This window comes from Oncorhynchus masou, chromosome 22, assembly GCF_036934945.1.
Source record: "Oncorhynchus masou masou isolate Uvic2021 chromosome 22, UVic_Omas_1.1, whole genome shotgun sequence".
Classification (NCBI taxonomy): domain Eukaryota; kingdom Metazoa; phylum Chordata; class Actinopteri; order Salmoniformes; family Salmonidae; genus Oncorhynchus; species Oncorhynchus masou.
In genome coordinates, this window is record NC_088233.1 from 39489110 (window position 1) to 39511647 (window position 22538).

At 44.8% G+C, this 22538-nt stretch overlaps 1 protein-coding gene across 4 annotated transcripts in view; it reads right to left on the reverse strand.

Moving 5' to 3' along the window:
• The window catches only part of jph3b (junctophilin 3b), a 47586-nt gene extending 25308 nt beyond the window's left edge, over positions 1-22278 (reverse strand). For 2 of the 4 annotated variants that reach the window (XM_064930190.1, XM_064930189.1), the window contains exons 1-2: positions 20837-22278; positions 6598-7399 (exon numbers count right to left, since the gene is read on the reverse strand). In XM_064930190.1, coding sequence (XP_064786262.1) covers positions 6598-7399; positions 20837-21218 — 1184 coding nt within the window. In that variant the 5' untranslated portion in view covers positions 21219-22278. The remainder of the gene's footprint in view (positions 1-6597; positions 7400-20836) is intronic. The other 2 variants (XM_064930191.1, XM_064930192.1) reach the window with 1 other exon arrangement.
• Positions 22279-22538: the final 260 nt, after the last annotated feature.

The window sequence follows — 22538 nt, forward strand, 5'->3', positions numbered from 1 at the left end:
CTGTAGTCAGTGATACTTAGCTGTAGTCAGTGTGCCCTGTGTAGATACTTAGCTGTAGTCAGTGATAGTTAGCTGTAGTCAGTGTGCCTTATGTAGATACTTATCTGTAGTCAGTGTGCCTTATGTAGATACTTAGCTGTAGTCAGTGATACTTAGCTGTAGTCAGTGATACTTAGCTGTAGTCAGTGATACTTAGCTGTAGTCAGTGGTACTTAGCTGTAGTCAGTGGTACTTAGCTGTAGCCACTGATACTTAGCTGTAGTCAGTGATACTTAGCTGTAGTCAGTGTGCCTTATGTAGATACTTATCTGTAGTCAGTGTGCCTTATGTAGATACTTAGCTGTAGTCAGTGATACTTAGCTGTAGTCAGTGGTACTTAGCTGTAGTCAGTGATACTTAGCTGTAGTCACTGATACTTAGCTGTAGTCAGTGATACTTAGCTGTAGTCAGTGATACTTAGCTGTAGTCAGTGTGCCTTATGTAGATACTTATCTGTAGTCAGTGTGCCTTATGTAGATACTTAGCTGTAGTCAGTGGTACTTAGCTGTAGTCAGTGGTACTTAGCTGTAGCCACTGATACTTAGCTGTAGTCAGTGATACTTAGCTGTAGTCAGTGTGCCTTATGTAGATACTTATCTGTAGTCAGTGTGCCTTATGTAGATACTTAGCTGTAGTCAGTGAAACATAGCTGTAGTCAGTGGTACTTAGCTGTAGTCAGTGTGCCTTATGTAGATACTTATCTGTAGTCAGTGATACTTAGCTGTAGTCAGTGAAACATAGCTGTAGTCAGTGGTACTTAGCTGTAGTCAGTGTGCCTTATGTAGATACTTATCTGTAGTCAGTGATACTTAGCTGTAGTCAGTGGTACTTAACTGTAGACAGTGTGCCTTATGTAGATACTTATCTGTAGTCAGTGGTAACTTAGCTGTAGTCAGTGTGCCTTATGTAGATACTTATCTGTAGTCAGTGGTACTTAGCTGTAGTCAGTGGTACTTAGCTGTAGTCAGTGTGCCTTATGTAGATACTTATCTGTAATCAGTGGTACTTAGCTGTAGTCCGTGTGCCTTACATAGATACTTAGAAAGTATTTATACCCCTTGACTTATTCCACATTTTGTTGTGTTACAGCCTGAATTCAAAATTGATTAAGTATATTTTTTATCCGGACACACAACAAAATGTGAAAAAGTCAAGGGGTATGAATACTTTCTGAAGGCACTGTAAGTATGTGTACAAACACAGACACGAAAACACAAAAGTGGTAGAATTGTCCTTTAAGACTTTGGAGCTCTTGGAAGAGTGCGTTGGGTATGACTGTTGTAAGCATGGATGTTTGAACATTTGTTGGCTGCAAAGTGTGTGTGTGTGTGTGTGTGTGTGTGTGTGTGTGTGTGTGTGTGTGTGTGTGTGTGTGTGTGTGTGTGTGTGTGTGTGTGTGTGTGCGTGTGTGCGTGCGTGGGCCAGCCTCCAGTTCAGCCTTCCTGGTCTCTTTCCTGCTGTCCGCCAACACTGTTGGCATAATGCAGAAATTGCTCCCTCCCTCCCTCTTCTCTCTCTCGCTTGCTTTCTCTTGCTCTTCCTCTCATAATTCCTTTCTCACACATCCCTCTAGGAGTAGGCCAGGCCTCCATGGCCAAACACATCCCTCTAGGAGTAGGCCAGGCCTCCATGGCCCAACACATCCCTCTAGGAGTAGGCCAGGCCTCCATGGCCCAACACATCTCCCTAGGAGTAGGCCAGGCCTCCATGGCCCAACACATCCCTCTAGGAGTAGGCCAGGCCTCCATGGCCCAACACATTCCTCTAGGAGTAGGCCAGGCCTCCATGGCCCAACACATCCCTCCAGGAGTAGGCCAGGCCTCCATGGCCAACACATCCCTCTAAGAGTAGACCAGGCCTCCATGGCCCAACACATCCCTCTAGGAGTAGGCCAGGCCTACATGGCCCAACACATCCCTCCAGGAGTAGGCCAGGCCTCCATGGCCCACACATCCCTCCAGGAGTAGGTCAGGCCTCCATGGCCCACACATCCCTCCAGGAATAGGCCAGGCCTCCATGGCCCAATACATCCCTCTAGGAGTAGGCCAGGCCTACATGGCCCAACACATCCCTCCAGGAGTAGGCCAGGCCTCCATGGCCCACACATCCCTCCAGGAGTAGGTCAGGCCTCCATGGCCCACACATCCCTCCAGGAGTAGGTCAGGCCTCCATGGCCCAACACAGGAGTAGAGAACTAAATGAATAAACAGGCAGATCACACACAGATATTCTGTTATGAAAGCTTATGGCCTAGTTACACTTTCTATTTATCTGTCAACCACACACAAACACAGACAAACAGACAGACAGGCATGCAAGTACACACACACACACACACACACACACACACACACACACACACACACACACACACACACACACACACACACACACACACACACACACACACACACACACACACACACACACACACACACACACACTATTTATCTATCTCTCTGCATTGTTAGGAAGGACCCGTTTTTTTTCACTGTTAGTCTACACCTGTTGTTTACGAAGCACGTGACAAATATCATTCGATTTGATTTGACATACACACGTACATACAAACAAATGGTTTGAAAGAGGGATGCAGTGTTTATATAGCCATGACATCATTCAAATTTCCATATCCCATGTATGATTTCCAAGAGTAACCATCTATGTAGTCCAACCCTCGTTTATTACTAAATAAATACTCCCTGAAGATATTTACTTCAAAACTTAAATGTAAACACAATGTGATATATACCGCAATGTTACCATTGTCTTTTATTCTGAAAAAATATATAAACGCAACATGCAGCAATTCAAAGATTTTACTGAGTTACAGTTCATTTAAGGAAATCAGTCAATTGAAATGAATTCATTAGGCCCTAATCTGTGGATTTCACATGACTGGGAATAAAGATATGCATCTGTTGGTCACAGATACCTTAAAAAAAAGGTAGGAGCGTGGATCAGAAAACCAGTCAGTATCTGGTGTCACCACCATTTGCCTCATGCAGTGCAACACATCTCCTTCGTATGTAGTTGATCAGGCTGTTCATTGTGGCCTGTAGAATGTTGTCCCACTCCTCTTCAATGGCTTTGTGAAGTTGCTAAATATTGGCAGGAATTGGAACACGTTGTCATGCATTTCGATCCAGAGTATCACAAACACGCTCAATGGGTGGCTGGTGAGTATGCAGAACTGGGACATTTTCAGCTTCTAAGAATTGCGTACAGATCTTCGATGGCGGCGGATGAATGGCACGCTAATGGGCCTCAGGATCTCGTCACACGGTAACTCAATTGTTTTCGTTGTTTGTAACTTATGCATGCCCATACCATAACCCCACCGCCACCATGGGGCACTCTGTTCACAGTGTTGACATCAACAAACGGCTCGATCACACAACACCATACGCATCTTCTGAGGTTGGAAGGACGTTTGGACATACTACCAAATTCTCTAAAACAACGTTGGAGGTGGCTTATGGTTGAGAAATTAACATTTAATTCTCTGGCAACAGGTCTGGTGAACATTCCTGCAGTCATCTTGCCTTTTGCATGCTCCATCAAAACAAGGTGCACCTGTGTAATGATCATGCTGTTTATTCCACTTCTGGATATGCCACAGCTGTCAGGTGGATGGATTATCTTGGCAAAGGAGAAATGCTCACTAACAGGGATGTAAACAAATTTGTGCACAACATTTGAGAGAAATAAGCCTTTTGTGCACATGGAACATTTGTGGGATCTTTAATTTAAGCTCATGCAACATGGGAGCAACAATTTACATGTTGTGTTTATATTTTTGTTCCGTGTATTTCGTCAGTCCAATCAGAAAGTGAAAGCCAGTCTTCATCCATTAGGGGATACTTCCACAAACTAAGCCCTAGTAAATGCTATTTGGAGATACTATAAGCTCTCCATCCATCCAGCTTAACCCAAAGCTGACCCTCTACCATCCTCCTGAGAATGCTGTGTGTATGTGAGAATGCTGTAAATTGACTACAGCTCAGCGTTCAACATGCACCATAGTCCTCTCCAAGTTCGGCACCAATCTCAGGATCCTGGGACTGATCACCTCCCACTGCAACTGGGTCCTGGACTTCTTGATGGGCCGCCCACAGGTGGTGAGGGTAGGCAACAACACATCTGACACGCTGACCCTCAACACGTGGCCCCCCAGGGGTGTGTATTTAGTTCTGTCCTGTACTCCCTGTTCACCCACGATCGCGTGGCCATGCACGGCTCCAACTCCATCATCACGTTTGATGACGACACAACGGTAGTATGCCTGATGTGGTGCCAGGACTACATCTCCACCTCAACGTCAGCAAGACCAAGGAACTGATCGTGCACACCCCTATCCACATTGATGGGATGAGGGCATCCTCATCACTGATAACTTAACATGGATAGTGCCTCTTTGCCCTCAGGAGGCTGAAGAGATTTGGCATGGCCCCTTAAACCCTTGAAAACTTCTACAGAAGCACCATTGAGAGCATCTTGACTGGCTACATCACTGCCTGGTATGGCAACTGCAACGCCCTCGTAGAGGCGAGCTCCCAGCCATTCAGGACATACACACCAGGTGGTGTCTGAGGAAGGCCAGAAAAATTGCCAAAGACTCCAGCCACCCCTGCCATAGACTGTTCTCTCTGCCTCCGTCCAGCAAGGCAGTACCAGAGTATCAGGTCTCGGACCAACAGGCTGAGACAGCTTCTAACCCCAAGCAATGGGACTTTTAAACAGATAGACGATAGCTACCCACTCACACACACCTACACTGACACTGTTGCAGACTCACATACTCACACACCCATTGCTTATCCTCCTGCCATATTGTTCACTATAATTATTATTTCTCCAGCTACTAGTCACTTTCTCCTGATCCCTGCCAACAAGTACATACAGGTAACTGCCCAATTAAAGAAAACTATGTAAAGTGTCTTAGGGTGTTGGGTCACCACGAGCCAGACCAGTGTGTCTGGAACTCTATCGGAAGGATGTGAAACCATTCTTCCACGAGAAATTCCAGAATTGTGTGTTTTGTCGATGGCGTGGGAAAGCTCTGTTTCAGGCGCCATTTCAGAATCTTCCATAAGTGTTCAATTTGGTTGAGATCTGGTGACTGAGACGGCCATGGCATATGGTTTAAATAATTGTCATCCTCATCAAACCATTCAGTGACCACTCGAGCCCTGTAATTGGTGGCATTGTCATGGTATCAGAATAATGACCAAAATAATGGCCTTCCCATCATTTTTATACATGATCCTAAGCATGATGCTTTATTAACTCAGGAACCACACCTGTGTGGGAGCATTTAATTTCAATAAACTTTTTATCCTTCATTTACTCAAGTATTTCCATTATTTTGGCAGTAACGTGTATCTACCTGAGCTACTCCAGTATCCATGCACATTGTAAATGTGGTTCTTCCTTTCTTATTTCCAATTTCTTTTTGTGTTGCTATACTATCTTGATATTGAGTACTGCACTGTTGGGAAGGGCTTGCAAGTTAAGCATTTCACTGCTGCTAGTACTTGTGCATGTGACAAATAAAACTTGAAATTTGAAACTAAACACAGACTACTGTATTAAGGGCCTACACATAGACCTGCTGCTAGTAAGGCCTACACATAGACCTGCTGCTAGTAAGGCCTGCACATGGACCTGCTGCTAGTAAGGCCTGCACATGGACCTGCTGCTAGTAACATATACTAGTAAGGTCTACACATAGACCTGCTGCTAGTAACATCTACTAGTAAGGTCTACACATGGACCTGCTGCTAGTAACATCTACTAGTAAGGTCTGCACATGGACCTGCTGCTAGTAACATCAAGTAGTAAGGTCTACACATGGACCTGCTGCTAGTAACATCTGCTAGTAAGGCCTACACATAGACCTACTGCTAGTAACATCTAGTAAGGCCTACACATGGACCTGCTGCTAGTAACATCTACTAGTAGGCCTACACATGGACCTGCTGCTAGTAAGGCCTGCTAGTAAGGCCTACACATGGACCTGCTGCTAGTAAGGCCAACTAGTAAGGCCTACACATGGACCTGCTGCTAGTAACATCTGCTAGTAAGGCCTACACATAGACCTGCTGCTAGTAACATCTAGTAATGCCTACACATGGACCTGCTGCTAGTAACATCTACTAGTAAGGCCTACACATGGGCCTGCTACTAGTAAGGCCTACTAGTAAGGCCTACACATGGACCTGCTACTAGTAAGGCCAACTAGTAAGGCCTACACATGCACCTGCTGCTAGTAAGGCCTACACATAGACATGCTGCTAGTAAGGCCTACACATGGACCTGCTCCTAATAAGGCCTACTAGTGATTTACACCTTCCACTTAAGTCTGCCCCTTTCCGCACAGTTGTCCACATCCTCATCAGGGCAACTCCCTTGAAAAGTGTTCTGTGGTCACAGAGATTTAGGGACTGGACGTACGAATTAGATCATTTAATTTGAGTTGACCTAGAGGACAGCAAAGAAGCGGGAAGGTGTAAATTAGGCTTAAGGCCTATACATGGACCTGCTGCTGGGTCTTACCTGGACATGGCGATCTCAGCCTTCTGATTGGCGATGTCCGCTGCCTTTTCGGCCGTGTCCACAGCCCGGTCCACCTTCTCTCTGATCTTACTGGCTCGGAGGGGGATTAGGTTCTTCCTTTTGCCGCTCACCAGGACGTTCTGCTTGTACTTGCCCTCCTCCTTGGTCCCGTCAGGGAAGGTGGTGCAGCCGTACCCGTGCCGCTTGTTTCCCACCCACTCACCCTCATAGTGCAGGCCGTCCGAGCGCCGGCTCACCCCACAACCCGTACGCTTGTCGTTCTTCCACTCGCCGCAGTAGGTCTCCGTTGCCGTGGCGTCCACGTCGTCCTCGGCGACGGCCAGCTCGGCTTCGCCTTCTCCCAGGCTGATGGTGGAGTTGATGTCAGAGTTCACCGAGCTGACCGTGCTCATGCCCGCCTCACTGCGGAACGAGCTCTGCTTGGAGCGCTGGCTGGCCAGGGAGCTCTTGGACTCTGACTTCCTCAGTTTGAGTCCGCTGAGGATGGAGCGACCTCGGAACAGACCCTTTTTCTTGCCCTTCAGCAGCTCTGCCTCGCTGTGAGCAGTGAGCACGAAGCCCCCCCGCGACACTGCCGGACTGCTGGTGGAGCCTGTCCCGCCCACACTCCCCACGCCGGCCCGGTCCGCGAGCAGAGCCGTCCCGTTACTGTGCTCCGAGCGCAAGGAGTTTATGGAGGTACGCAGCGGAGAGCGGATGACGGCTGCCATGCCGTACGGCACACTCTGCCGCATGCCGTATCCATGCCGCATCCCCCCCACCCACTGGCCTTGGTACGTACCTGCAGAAAGACACAGAGACAAATGTTACAATGCATGCCACAATGATATAACAGCATATCAATAAATAATCAACACAACACTAGTGAGGGATATATGGGCCTAAGGTGTCTGGGGGTACTGCGAGATATGATGTTTGTTCACCCTCACAGTGAGACCTTGTTGTATCACATTGTTTGAGACACCAGACCACCAGTAACAGGTCAGGTCACTACTACTACCAGTACTACTACTACCACCAGTATCACTACTACTACTACCAGTACCAACACAACCACTGCTACTACTACCAGTATCAACACTACTACTACTACCAGTACCACTACTACTACTACTACTACTACTACCACTACCACCAATACCACCACTACTACTACTACCACCAATACCACCACAACTACTACTACCAGTACCACCACTACTATTACCAATACCACTACTACTACTACCAGTACCACTACTACCACCAGTACCAACACTACTACCAGTACCATCACTACTACTACCAGTACCACCACCACCACTACCAGTACCAGTACCACCACTACTACAAGTACCACCACTACTACTACTACTACCAGTACCACCATTACTACTACCAGTACCACCACTACTACTACTACTACCAGTACCACTACTACTAGTACTACCAGTACCAATACCATTACTACTACCAGTACCACTACTACCAGTACCACCACTACCAGTACCACCACCACTACTACTACCAGTACCACTACTACCAGTACCACCACTACCAGTACCACCACTACTACTACTACCAGTACCATCATTACTACTACTACCAGTACCACCACTACTACTACCAGTACCACCACTACTACTACTACCAGTACCACCACTACTACCACTACTACTACCAGTACCACTACTACTACCAGTACCAACACCAACACCACTACTACTACCAGTACCAACACCACTACCAGTACCATCACTACTACTACCAGTACCACCACCACCACTACCAGTACCAGTACCACCACTACTACTACTACAAGTACCACCACTACTACTACTACTACCAGTACCACCATTACTACTACCAGTACCACCACTACTACTACTACTACCAGTACCACCATTACTACTACCAGTACCACTACTACTAGCACTACCAGTACCAATACCATTACTACTACCAGTACCACTACTACCAGTACCACCACTACCAGTACCACCACTACTACTACTACCAGTACCATCACTACTACTACTACCAGTACCACCACTACTACTACCAGTACCACCACTACTACTACTACCAGTACCACCACTACTACTACTACCAGTACCACCACTACTACCACTACTACTACCAGTACCACTACTACTACCAGTACCAACACCACTACTACTACCAGTACCACCACTACTACTACCAGTACCACTACTACTACTACTACTACTACTACTACTACTACCACTACTACTACCAGTACCACTACTACTACCAGTACCAACACCACTACTACTACCAGTACCACCACTACTACTACCAGTACCACTACTACTACTACTACTACTACTACCAGTACCAACACTACTAGCCCATGTTGACTCAAGTTGGCTGGGTGACTTTTGGGTGGTGGACCATTTTTGATACACACAGGAAATGTGAAAACCCCAGCACCATTGCAGTTCTTGACACAAACCGGAGTGCCTGGCACCTACTATCATACCCTGTTCAAAGGCACTTAAATATGTTGTCTTGCCCATTCACCCTCTGAATGGCACACACAATCCATGTCTCAATTGTTTCAAGGCTTAAAAAAACTTTCACCTCTCTCCTTCCTTTCATCTACACTGATTGAAGTGGATTTAACACGTGTCATCAATAAGGGATCATAGATTTTACCTGGATTCTCCTTGTCAGTCTATGACATGGAAAGGGCAGTCCTTAATCTTTTGTACACTCAGTATATGTATGAGTGAAACTGTGGAGAGGTACTAAGTAAGTGAAGAGCACTTATAACATCTATCACCATGTCCATCCCATTTCCTGTCAGCACCGTTATTTATGGGACATTTTGCCAACAAAATAATGGAATGTTATTTTCCCTGAGACGTCCAGTATGGCAGCTGTTTATCATCTTGTCTGCCAACCCCTCTGGCAGATCACGTCTCAGAATAGTCCCATATACAGTGCATTCTGAAAGTATTCAGACCCTTTGACTTGTTCCACATTGTGTTACGTTACAGCCGTATTCGAAAATGGATTAAATTGTTTATTTTTACACACAATTAATCCATACACAATACCCCATAATGACAAAGCTAAAAACAGGTTTTTGAAATGTTGGAAAATTTCAAAAAAAATACTGAAACTGAAATATCACATTTACATAAGTATTCAGACCCTTTACTCAGTACTTTGTTGAAGCACCTTTGGCAGCGATTACAGCCTCAAGTCTTCTTGGGTATGACGCTACAAGCTCGGCACACCTGTATTTGTGGAGTTTCTCCCATTCTTCTCTGCAGATCCTCTCAAGCTCTGTCAGGTTGGATGGGGAGCGTCGCTGCACAGCTATTTTCTCAAATGTGGGACCTTATATAGACAGGTGTGTGCCTTTCCAAATCATGTCCAATCAATTGAATTTACCACAGGTGAACTCAAGTTGTAGAAACATTTCAAGGATGTACCTGGAAACAGGATGTACCTGGAAACAGGATGCACCTGGAAACAGGATGTACCTGGAAACAGGATGTACCTGGAAACAGGATGTACCTGGAAACAGGATGTACCTGGAAACAGGATGTACCTGGAAACAGGATGTACCTGGAAACAGGATGTACCTGGAAACAGGATGTACCTGGAAACAGGATGTACCTGGAAACAGGATGCACCTGGAAACAGGATGTACCTGGAAACAGGATGCACCTGGAAACAGGATGTACCTGGAAACAGGATGTACCTGGAAACAGGATGTACCTGGAAACAGGATGTACCTGGAAACAGGATGTACCTGGAAACAGGATGTACCTGGAAACAGGATGTACCTGGAAACAGGATGTACCTGAGCTCAGTTTCGAGTCTCATAACAAATGGTCTGAATACTTATATAAATAAGGTATTTCTGTTTTTTATTTGCAAAAATTTGCAGAAATGTCTAAAAACCTGTTTTTGCTTTGTCATTATGGGGTATTGTGTGTTGATTGAAGAGGAACAACATGTATTTAATCAATTTTAGAATAAGGCTGTAACGTCACAAAATGTGGAAAAACTCAAGGGGTCTGAATTCTTTACAAATGCACTGTAGAGGTAGCAAACTGATCCTGACTGGCTAGGGTCAAAGATCAGGTTCCAATTGTCATTCCAAAACAATAATGCTTCACTCTGAGATTGACACGCTCTCTGGATTCCGTAATTCAGTTCAGTGCTATACTATTATGTGAGGTTATGTGACAGATTTTCAGCTTGATGCGATACATGACATGATGTTTTGACAGTTTTGAATCATTACAGGCCTTTCTTTAGAGATAGTAGCATGGTTTCAAAACGTGAACTACACTCTGAGTCTATTTTGTCTGTGAATAGGCGCAATCCAGTACATTTCCTCTGTATACTGCCTTAGTAGCTGGTATTTTAGATGTAGCAGGATTTCTCCTCTATTTCCCATTACAGCTTAGGTCCAACTGTGTGGTGCTGAAATCTAGGACAATTCACTGCCTATCTCTCTATCTGTCGCTCTCTGTTTCTCTCTCTCTATATCTTCCTCTCTTACACGCACACATACACACTACACACACACTGCCGGATTGACGGATCTATGGGATCCATCTATATACAGTATCAGCCTATCTAATCTATATTCTGTCCTTTCCGTGCTGCCAAAGACTGAGCAAACCCTCTGATGTAATAGCTCCTCTTGCTCTGTGATTCAACGTGCCAAGCATTCTATAATATGCTGCTTATGTGTGGAATCAGCACATTTAGGCCCCTATAAGGGTTCCAACCAATCTCAGTATCTCTGTTTGTATCACTCCTTTTCCAAACTCCCTAACCCCAAGCACACGCACACACACACACACACACACACACACACACACACACACACACACACACACACACACACACACACACACACACACACACACACACACACACACACACACACACACACACACACACACACACACCCCTGTCCTCTTTGCCTTTATTGATCTCTGTGGGCTGGCATGTCAGTGAAATGCATAGGGTTGGATGGCTCAATAAGGCAACAGCAGAGAGAGTGTTGGATATCCCCACCCCCACAGCAACACACTGCTGCTGCTACTGCTGCTAGAGGTGCTGCTGCTACTGCTGCTAAAGGTGCTGCTGCTACTGCTGATAAAGGTGCTGCTGCTACTGCTGATAAAGGTGCTGCTGCTACTGCTGCTAGAGCTGCTGCTGCTACTGCTGCTAGAGGTGCTGCTGCTACTGCTGCTAGAGGTGCTGCTGCTACTGCTGATAAAGGTGCTGCTGTTACTACTGCTAGAGGTGCTGCTGCTACTGCTGCTAAAGGAGCTGCTGCTACTGCTGCTAAAGGTGCTGCTGCTACTGCTGCTAAAGGTGCTGCTGCTACTGCTGCTAAAGGTGCTGCTGCTACTGCTGATAAAGGTGCTGCTGCTACTGCTGCTAAAGGAGCTGCTGCTACTGCTGATAAAGGTGCTGCTGCTACTGCTGCTAAAGGAGCTGCTGCTACTGCTGATAAAGGTGCTACTGCTACTTCAGCTGATAAAGTTGCTGCTGCTAGTGGGGCTGCGGATACTTCTGCTATTGTTGCTAGAGGTGCTGCTGCCTCTGCTGCTAGAGGTGCTGTTGCTACTGCTGCTACTGCTGTTAGTGGTGCTGCTGATACTTCTGCTACTGCTGCTAGAGGTGCTGCTGCTATTGCTGCTAGAGGTGCTGCTTCTACTGCTGCTGCTAGAGGTGCTGTTGCTACTGCTGCTACTGCTGCTAGTGGTGCTGCTGATACTTCTGCTACTGCTGCTAGTGGTGCTGCTGATACTTCTGCTAGAGGTGCTGCTGCTACTGGTGCTGCTGCTACTTCTGCCGCCACAAACCTATTGAAACCTACTACTCTTCAGAATAGGCCTGGCAGTCTGACTGAAGCTGGGTGGGCTTCTGCATCTTCTCTGGGCTGTATACTGCCAGGCCTAACATTATTTAGTCAGCCACCAATTGTGCAAGTTCTCCCACTTAAAAAGATGAGAGGCCTGTAATTTTCATCATAGGTACACTTCAACTATGACAGACAAAATGAGAAAATAAATCCAGAAAAATCACATTGTAGGATTTTTAATGAATTTATTTGCAAAGATAAACTTCAAATATACAGTATTCATTATGTAAAACTTCAATGTGTCCGTAAATCAGTCAGTGTCTTTAAAATACTCCAAAATACTCTTCCTGTCACAGACAGCTGGCCGACATCTGGCCACACCCGCCTGATCAGTCAACAGCTGTGTGACATATGATGGATCAAACACAGGCCTCAATTGATAGGATACATTTATATTCCCACAGAGAAAGACAGTGACAGCAAGACAGACAGAGTGAAATTAGCCAGTGCCTTCCAGCTCTGCTCTGGCACATCTCGTATTTCTATCCAGGATCACTTCCTGTTCTCCAGCTCTCTGCTCCGCACCTTCACCCACTCTCTAACTCCAGCCCAGACTCTCCAAAGGAAAAGAGATAAATACAGAGGGAGAGAGAAAGGGAGAGAGAAAGATAACGAGAGATGGGGGGGTTGAGAATGTGTGAGTGTGTGTCTGTGTGTGAGTAGGAGTATGAGTGCTTCTTCCGTGTGTCTTTGAAAATGTTGTATTTTTACAGCTTTTGCTGACACAGCTGAAATAAAGTCCTGACTGAAATAACGTGGGTTACGTCTGGCTGGAACAGAGTCCACATACACAGAGAAGTGACTTCTCCTCTCTTGAAAGTGTGATCAGGTCCATGACACAGCATATTATATTGTTGTTATAGTTTGCAGACACATTAACTAGAATAAGGCTGTAATGAAAGACTGGTATGTTCCCGACCTGCAACAGCAGATTTTCTCAGTGAAGGAGGTCAAGCATAAAGAATGTAGGGAAGGGATGTCTCTCTCTCTCGTAAACTCTGAGTCTTTGAAGATCCATTGACTTCATGGGAATCTCCCCATTATGACTTGTATCTCACCACAGGCATTAGTCAAGCATAGCTAGGCTAGGCTATAATGTCTGGTGCATGACACATGAACATGGATTTTAGACATAAATTAAATCCAATGTCACATCTAGCAGAGAAAAAATGCAGTATCTCTATAAACTTCGAACAAATGTGTGTTGATTCTATTAAAGGTATTATGCGCCCCTGAAATGTCAGTGACATTTTCCTTTTCCTTTCATTGACATAAAAAGCATGTCATGAATCATTTCACATCAAGCAAAACATGTTATAGGCAGGCCTACTTGAATCGTGTCATCCGTACAGTACGTAGCCGTTATAGACTCCATGGTGTCAATTAGACGTTCTCTTTGTGGGTGTGGGTGGATGGATGCACGTTCATCTGTGGTTTGCCTGAACAGTTTCCCACGGGCTATGTGCCCTTACAGCTCGATCAGGAAGTCGGAAAACCTATTTCATTTCAGAATGAAGCTACAGTAAGTAGTTTCATCGGTTAACTCGGGCGTAGTAGAAAATTCTGCATTGTGGAGGCATCTCTCGGTCGAGTTAATAATCAGGGAGCATATTATTTAATTTCCCCACAGCCATGAAAACAGCTAACATTTTGAAAGAAACGCACCCGAAAACACTTTCTGTCGTTTTCATGCACAGCTTGTTCACATTAAGGCCTGGTATGTCATGCATTTAGCCTACAATAATCTTCTAAGAATCTGTAGTTTTCTATGGACTCTGCAACTCACATGTCAAAACGAATTCGATGGTTTTCATCCGGAGTGCTGCGAGATGCGTTAGAACAGCAGTACAGGCGGCAACACAAATGGTTAAACGCGGAAAGATCAAAGACGCGGACACATCACAGCAACCCTGATTTGATTATGCGCCAAAACATAATTTATTATAGTGTATTTAACAATGTGCGTTCTGTTTTTAGGCTGAACTTGGCTTTTGTATGTTCCTTCCAATCGAGATTGCATTACTTTTTCCAAGTTTACTCAACCTGTAATCAAATGATGACTCTCATTTTGATATACAGTGGGCTCCAAAATTACTGGCACCCCTGACTGGCAATGCACAAACAATGCTTAAACAAATATAAACAATATAATTATAGAGAGAAACTCAAAATATCAACATGTGAGAAATACTGTACTTTAATAATGTTTCAATGGAACCAAACAAAATAATTGATTGATTTAATTAAAAATCAATGTCCTCCAAATCAAGGTTTCACAATTAATGGCACCCTTAAAGATTATTGTAAATAATATCTACCAAAATTAAACCACAAATTAAATTCCACTTATTCAAGTTGATCTAAGTCTTAATGAACTATATTGAGCCATTACATCATATGCAATATCCCATTGTCATCCAACACCATGAAGAAAACAAAAGAACTAGCAGTTCAAAAGAGACAGATGGTCATAAACCTTCATAAAGCTGGTAATGGCTACAGGAAGATCCACAAACAATTGAGCATACCACTGAGCACTGTCAGGGCAATTATTAGAAAATTCAGAAGATATGGAACAGTTGAAAACCTCACGGGTTGAGGACCCAAATGCATTTTGTTCCCCAGGATAGGGAGGAGGATGGTGAGAAGCAACAAAATCCCCAAGAATCACTGTGAAAGAATTGTAGGCCTTGGTGGAGTCTTGGGGTCACCAGGTTTCAAAACGCACCATCAGACACCACCTCCACATCCACAGGCTCTTTGGAAGAGTTGCGAGATGAAAGCCCCAAGACACAGACGCAAGCGCTTAGAGTTTGTCAAACGTCATTTAAATTATGACTGGAAGAAGGTGCTCTGGTCAGATGAGACCAAAATTGAACATTTTGGTCAGATGTTTGGCATCTCAACAGAGATGCATACAAGGAGAGGCACCTCATACCCACGGTGAAATATGGAGGGGGGGGGTCAGTGATGTTTTGGGGCTGTTTTAATTCCAGAGGTCCAAGGGCACTGGTTAAGATTGATGGCATAATGAATTCTACCAAGTATCAGGCAATTTTGTCTGACAATCTGGTTGCCTCTTTCAGAAGACTGTGACTTGGCCGTAGGTGGACTTTCCAACAAGACAATGACCCAAAACAGACCTCAGGATCCACACAGAAATGGTTCTGTGACAACAAAATCAATGTTCTGCCATGGCCATCTCAGTCGCCAGACCTCAATCCAATGGAAAACCTGTGGGCTGAGTGGAAGAGGGCAGTTGATAAGCGCAAACCCAAGAATGTGAAGGATTTTGAAAGGATCTGCATAGAGGAATGGTCCAACATCCCTCCAAATGTGTTCCTTAACCTTGTCAAACATTACAGGAAAAGACTCCATGCTGTTATCCTTACCAGAGGTGGTTACACTAAGTACTAAATGAGGAGTGACAATAATTATGAAACCTTGATTTTGGTTACATTTATTTTGTATTAAATAATTGAATGATTTTGGTTGGTTCCATTGAAACATTAATAAAGTACAGCATTTCTCACATGTTGGTATTTTGAGTTTCTCTCTATAATGAAATTGTTTATATTTGTTTAAGTATTGTTTGTGCATTGCCAGTCAGGGGTGCCAGTAATTTTGGAGCCCACTGTAATAGGCCGCATACAGGCGCATAACTTGCGGTGGGGGACAGGGGGTTCGTGATCATAATAAATGAAAGGCTTTTAAATAAGAGTGCTTTGACTACTTCTGGAAGTTTGTTTCCACAAAGGCTGTTCCGCAGTGTTTACTATCCAGCAGCAACTTATTTTTTGCTTTATAGTATTTCATCCCATGATCAAAGAGCTCCTCATGGATTAACTATAAACCAATGAAGCGCTCTTCTGCTGTGTCACTATATTGTGAGCGGTATTTCTCAAAATGACTGATAATTGGTAACGGTTATATTAGGTAAAATTATGTGAGTTCAAAGTCAAATTTGGTAGTATTATAAACTTTGAAAGAACTGGTTTCTAGAAGGCTACAGAATTAGAGAAGGGCTGTTTCTCTGAACCTCAAGCAGTAGGCTCAAGCAAGCCTGTTTCATGTACATGTCCCTCAAATACCTCGTACCTCTCTGCACATTGATCTGGTAATGGTACTCCCTGTATAAAGCTCCATTCTTGTGTATCTTAATTTATATCTAATGTGTTACTATTTTTATTACTATATTTAAATGCTGCCTAGTTGGAAAGGGTTCTTAAGCAAGCATTTCATGGAAGAGTCTACACCAGTTGTATTCCGCTCATGTGACACATACAATTTGATTTGATTTTGATTATCTCCCCAGTCAGAGGCAGCATGCCTGTCTCACAGACTCTGACCATCAGCAGCAGCAACCTATCCTCCATATTTATGTTTAGAAAACACATTTGAAGGCCAACATTTTTTTGGGGGAAAGCACTCATTATGTTAATGCAACCTAATAAAGACCCTAAGAAATTGTCCCACCTTAGTTTTCATTGATAGGGATGTCTGTGACATTGCACAGCGGTTCAATGGTTTATTTCTCCTTTATAATATTTTTCAGCAGATGCTGTTCCCCCATGATGAAAGGGGGCCATGACTGAAAGGGTTTAGGAAGCACTGATCTAGCTAATGATTAGCACAAATACAGATGGGCAATCCTATGGTTCAGCCACTATGCTGCATCAGTTGGGCGACAGGTGATCATGCTTATATGTTGTTAGCCTCATTTTTGGAGGGGGAAATGACCTTTTAATGGCCTTACTATCATTTTATTTTCATTAATTTTGGAGTAGAAAAGACACCAGAGCTGTGTTCAGGACAAATGGTTTTAATGCAACGTTCAATTAAAGGGAAACAGTGATGTTCTGAACGACCAGTTGACAAACCGGGAAGGGGTTGGGCTGTGGGGTCAAAATACACCGCTGCCCTTCAAATATGTCACTCATTACTTCAAGCCACACCCTGCCACACCCACCAAACAGAGAAAATGTAGGCTACCTCGAAGTCTACCCCTTAACCCCCAGGGTGTTGACCCTGGAACCAATTGACCTGGACCCCCCTAATACACCATTTAAATTGGATTTGATTTGAAAAAGAAATACATTTGATTTGATTTGATTTGGTATGCAACACAAAGCCCTCGACCGCATAGTGTGTACAAATCATAACAGAGGATATTCAAACTGGAGTAAGGATGGCAAAAAGTGTGTTTGGATTAACTCTTTCATGAATTATTAACATTTTTATATTTCATCAAGTCAGGCACTTGCAGATCAGATCTGAGTGTGTCTGTGTGTGATTGTGTGAGAGAGAGACACAGAGTAATGTGCATGGGACAGAACAGGAGACACGCTACAGCAGTGTTGTAAGATAGGTCTGGACTGTAAGCAGGTGCTACTTTTGTAATGTGTGTGTCATCTTCTGAAACAGGAGCATCATGTGACTATGCGAATGTTTGATGTCACTCTGCTTGCAAGACAACCATAGAAGAGCTGGCTAGAACAGACACAGACAGACTGCAATCCAGGACAGACTACAGCTAGCGAAACTGCGAGAGAAACGGCAACATTCAAAATGAGCTGCAGTTTTAAAGCTAAATCTCTCAGTAAGCTTAAATCGACTACGGATGTTATCCGGTTAAGAGATTTCGTTTTTGAGAGGCGATGATGTGCCCCAGTCTTAGATTTGTCCATTTAAGGATTATTTAACTCATAGAAACATCCTAAAAAATTGAATTATGATTTGAACGTTAATTCCCCTCAAAAAATTGAATTGGGACATCACAAACGTTTGTTCACATCGTGTTCATCATTTTGAGGAGCTGCTCTTGGTGTCTCTTTGGTCTCATTAACATAATCTGTTTCAACAGCAAAAAGATTACCTCCGTAACTTAGATAACACACCTTTCCCAAGGATACAATCACCTAAATCGCATGGCCATCTACAAAATTAGGCCACTCCTCATCTCTACAGGGCACAAACCATTTCTAAACAACCACGATGGTTCAGTATGTAGGTCAGGGGTCAAATCATACAGGCTACTGCACTGTAATATTGACTCATATCCAGAAACAACTGTCAGGACAGTTTCCTGTAGCTCCCAGTACAGTGAGTTTGCTTTACTCCCAATCACAAATGTGCTAATCAGCAATCAAGGTGGAGTGTCAACAACCATCCAAAACACTACATGACATGTAGTAACTTCTCTTTTACACGCACTGTTGTAGTGTTCTCCTTAGATAGCTCCTTGGATGGGTTCCTCATTCCATGGCCATTGACAGTATACCATTTCTAACTCCTCCTGAGAGCAAAGACAATGCTACTGTAACCTCTCTGTATCTTTGTCTCCCCCTCTCTGTCACTTTCTTCTGTGATTATGATGTAGCAGCCAGATAAGCGCTCACTGCTCAAGTAAGTAAACAACATTAGCAGAGTCAGCCAGCCAATCAGAGTGAGCAACACTGAGTCCCCTGTGACATGCAGCCCTGCTGCATGTCTGTGTGCGTTCCCACAGCAACTTGCTGTACAGAGACAGAGGCGCCACTGCTGTAATGCAGTGGAACGAGGTAGACAGATATAAATATAGAGAAAAACAACTGCTTCGGGCATAGATCCTTCTCCTGAGGAGTGGTATGATAAGCAGGGTGTGAGCAAAGTTTGGGGGTAGAATGCAAGACTTTCTTATTGTTAGATGGTGTAATCAACTGATAGCAATTGTTGTTGGGCATAAAATGCTGAAGCCTTCAGACAGGAAGAGTATACTGGAGTATTTTAAAGACACTGACTGATTTACGGACTCATTGAAGTGTTACATAATGAATACTGTAGATTTGAAGTTTCTCTGGAGTGTCTCTCATATGAAAATAGTACACTATTCTATCGTATGCTTTTCCATCTTCATCTACCAGTCTGTCTTCTCCAAATCCCTTTCTTTATCTTATGCCTCGTACTCATTTCATTATAACAAAGCCTCACTGGCCTGGTGCTCACTTCAGAGCGGACACTGTAACTGTTATCATTGTGGATATCGTCTGTGTCATATCTATTCTGCATATTCTGTCCTCATTAGCCTCCTCTCCTGACTCAGCCAGGGTTCATTGGGCTGTTGGTTGGGTGCATAGTTGTGTAAGGTTCTGGTGCTAGAGAGTTATATAACTTTAACAATGCACTGTTAGAAAAAAGGGTTCCATAAGGGTTCCTCGTTGTCTCCATAGGATAACACTTTTTGGTTCCAGGTTGAACACTTTTTGGTTCTATGTAGAACCCTATGTGAAAATGGTTCTACTAGTTTTAACAAGGATACCCATTGAGATCAAGGGAGCCCTGCATTTTACAATTTCACACATTTTATGAATATAAAATACAAGAGAATTCAAAATCAAATTAGAGAAAAAACAGCAACCTTACATATAGAACACAGGAAGTTGGTGGCACCTTAATTGGGGAGGACGGTCTCGTGGTAATGGCTGGTTTCTATTTGTTTGATGCCATTTGCTCCATTCCAGCCATCATTATGAGCCATCCTCCCCTCAGCAGCCTCCACTGATGTAGAACCTTTTTGGCTTCTCCATGGAACCCAAAAGGATTCTTCAAAGGGTTCTCCTATGGGGACAATCCATTGGACAACCCTTTTAGGTTCTAGATAGAACCTTCTGTTCTAAGACTATGATGTTGCACCAGGAGGTTTCACCAGAAGGAATCAAAATATTCTACAGACCGTCATGCCCTTTGACTGTGTGATTGTTGTAAGTACCGTTGCCTTGCTAAAGGAAGTGTTTTGATAAATATATCTGAATGGATCTGAAATCCACCTTAGTAGAGAGAGAGTGTGTGTGAATTTGAGGTAGAGTAAGGACTTCCAGACTCTCAGCACTGTCAGCTTCAAGGTGTGTATTTATGGCCTCCCAGCCAGGTTTACCATGATTCTGTCTGTCTGCTTGTTCCCTATGCTTTGGGGGTGACCTGAAATCTCTCTCTCAGGCTGCATGCAGAGTCTGGTGGCCTTAATTTGGGCCTCGGAATGTCTCTCCCACTGCAGCACGAGCAGGGGAGACGGATCTGCTTTCCCAATTGACAGATGGACGGAGAAAGAGAGATTAGAGAGTGTCTGAGAGATAGGAGAAGAATGAAGCAGGAGACATTTAGATTATGTGTGTGCGTGGTGGGGAGGGTGGGGTGGGGACACCTAGCACCTAGGTTTCCCCGAATACTGTCAACTCACTCTGAAGAATGGGCCTGCTGGTCTGTATCCATATGTTGATGCTTTACACAGAGGGTACTCACCCATTAAACATGGCTCAGTCTGGGTCTGGGTCTTACCTCCATCGGAGTAGGTCTCAGTGCCGTATCCGTCCTGAAGACCGTTGTTCCAGGTCCCCTCGTACTTCCCGCTGGTGCCGGTGCTCTCCCTGAGGCCGTAGCGTCCCTTAAATCCACTTGTCCACTCCCCCTTATACACCCACTTGCCCTTGTTCTCCATTCCAATCCCATGGCGCTTGCCCTGCGCCCAGGTGCCCTGGTAGGTGTTCCCACTGGGCCATGTGTACACCCCCACCACCTCAAAGCCATGGCTCCAGGACCCTGAGTACTCGCCTTGGCCCTTCGGCCCAGTACAGATGCCATGGCCGTGGGCTTTGCCTTCCTCCCACCCCCCACAGTATGACCCCCCATCATCAAAGTTGAACCTGCCCCCAGTGGACATGCATGAAATAGGTTTTGGCAAATCCCCCAAATCTCAAAAAAAGAAAACAAACTAAAAACAGAGATGGAGGTGGGGTTAGTGATGATGATGAGGTGTGGGGGGGGAGGAAGACACCCAAACAAATCCCCCGGGTTGACTTAAAGAGAAAAATAAAAAGAGGAAAAAGCAAAATAGACCCCCAGAGTGTAGGGTCCCTCCTGTCAGGCCAGGGAGGAGCAGCGGGAACCTCTTCAAACCATTATCCTGGAGGTTTGGTTTACTTTCACTCCCGGTCCAATCTCCTACAGCTGCAGCTCACAGAAGGGGGAAGGCCCACGCCAGCCATGCGTCCTCCCTGCCAACACAAACGCAGCAAACTCCTTTTCTTTGGGGGTTAGGTTCAGGCCCCCTCCCTCCACGCAGGGCCCCACTGCCGGCACACTCCCAGATACTTGTGCCTCCTTCTCTCTGGGGCTTTTAGCTTTAACTCTCCCTAGCAGCTGAAGACCACCAGGCTCCACCTAGAAACCTGGGATCCCACACAGCCACTGGCCAGATCCAACAGCATTTACAGCGTTACAGGTCCATCTCTTTTGGCTAGCTCAGCTTGTCGTTTGTACTCAACCCAGCCAACATGCTCCTGCCACACAGTGCAACACAGAAATAGAGAGAGAGAAAGAAAAAAGAGGGATTCAGCTTGGTTCTCTCCTGATGCCTCTGCTAGTGAACAGCAATGCAGTCTATTCCCATATGCGCACACACATATGCACACTCTCACCGACAGCAAGTGCGCACACGGACCATGAAAATAAACAAGTGATCTGATTATTTTCCTCCTCTCCTTTCCCTTTCCCTCTCTCTTTTTTAATCCACGTCCTTAAGTGGATTAGCGATACTGATGCTTTTATTCTTGCTCCCTTGCCGGTGAGAAATCCAGATTTATTTCTCCTTTTCCTTTGATTCAATACATCATGCTCTTTTATGTATCACAGCCTGCATTCTGTTGTCATCTCATTTCCCCCTTTCTCCTTATGGTTGGGTCTCTCTCTCTCTCTCTCTCTCTCTCTCTCTCTCGCTCTCTCTCTCTCTTCGGTGTCTCTCAAATCTCCTCATTAGAGGAGGACTGTTCCAACTAGCCAACACCCCCTCCCCCTCACATGCGTGCTCCTGTTTTTAAAGAGACAGAGGCAGCATAAGATCCAAGCCTCTCTCTCCTCTCTCTTTTGCTGCCCTGAAGAGCAGAGATTGCATGCTCCTGTTTTTAAAGAGACAGAGGCAGCATAAGATCCAAGCCTCTGTCTCCTCTCTCTTTTGCTGCCCTGAAGAGTAAAGATGTTTTTT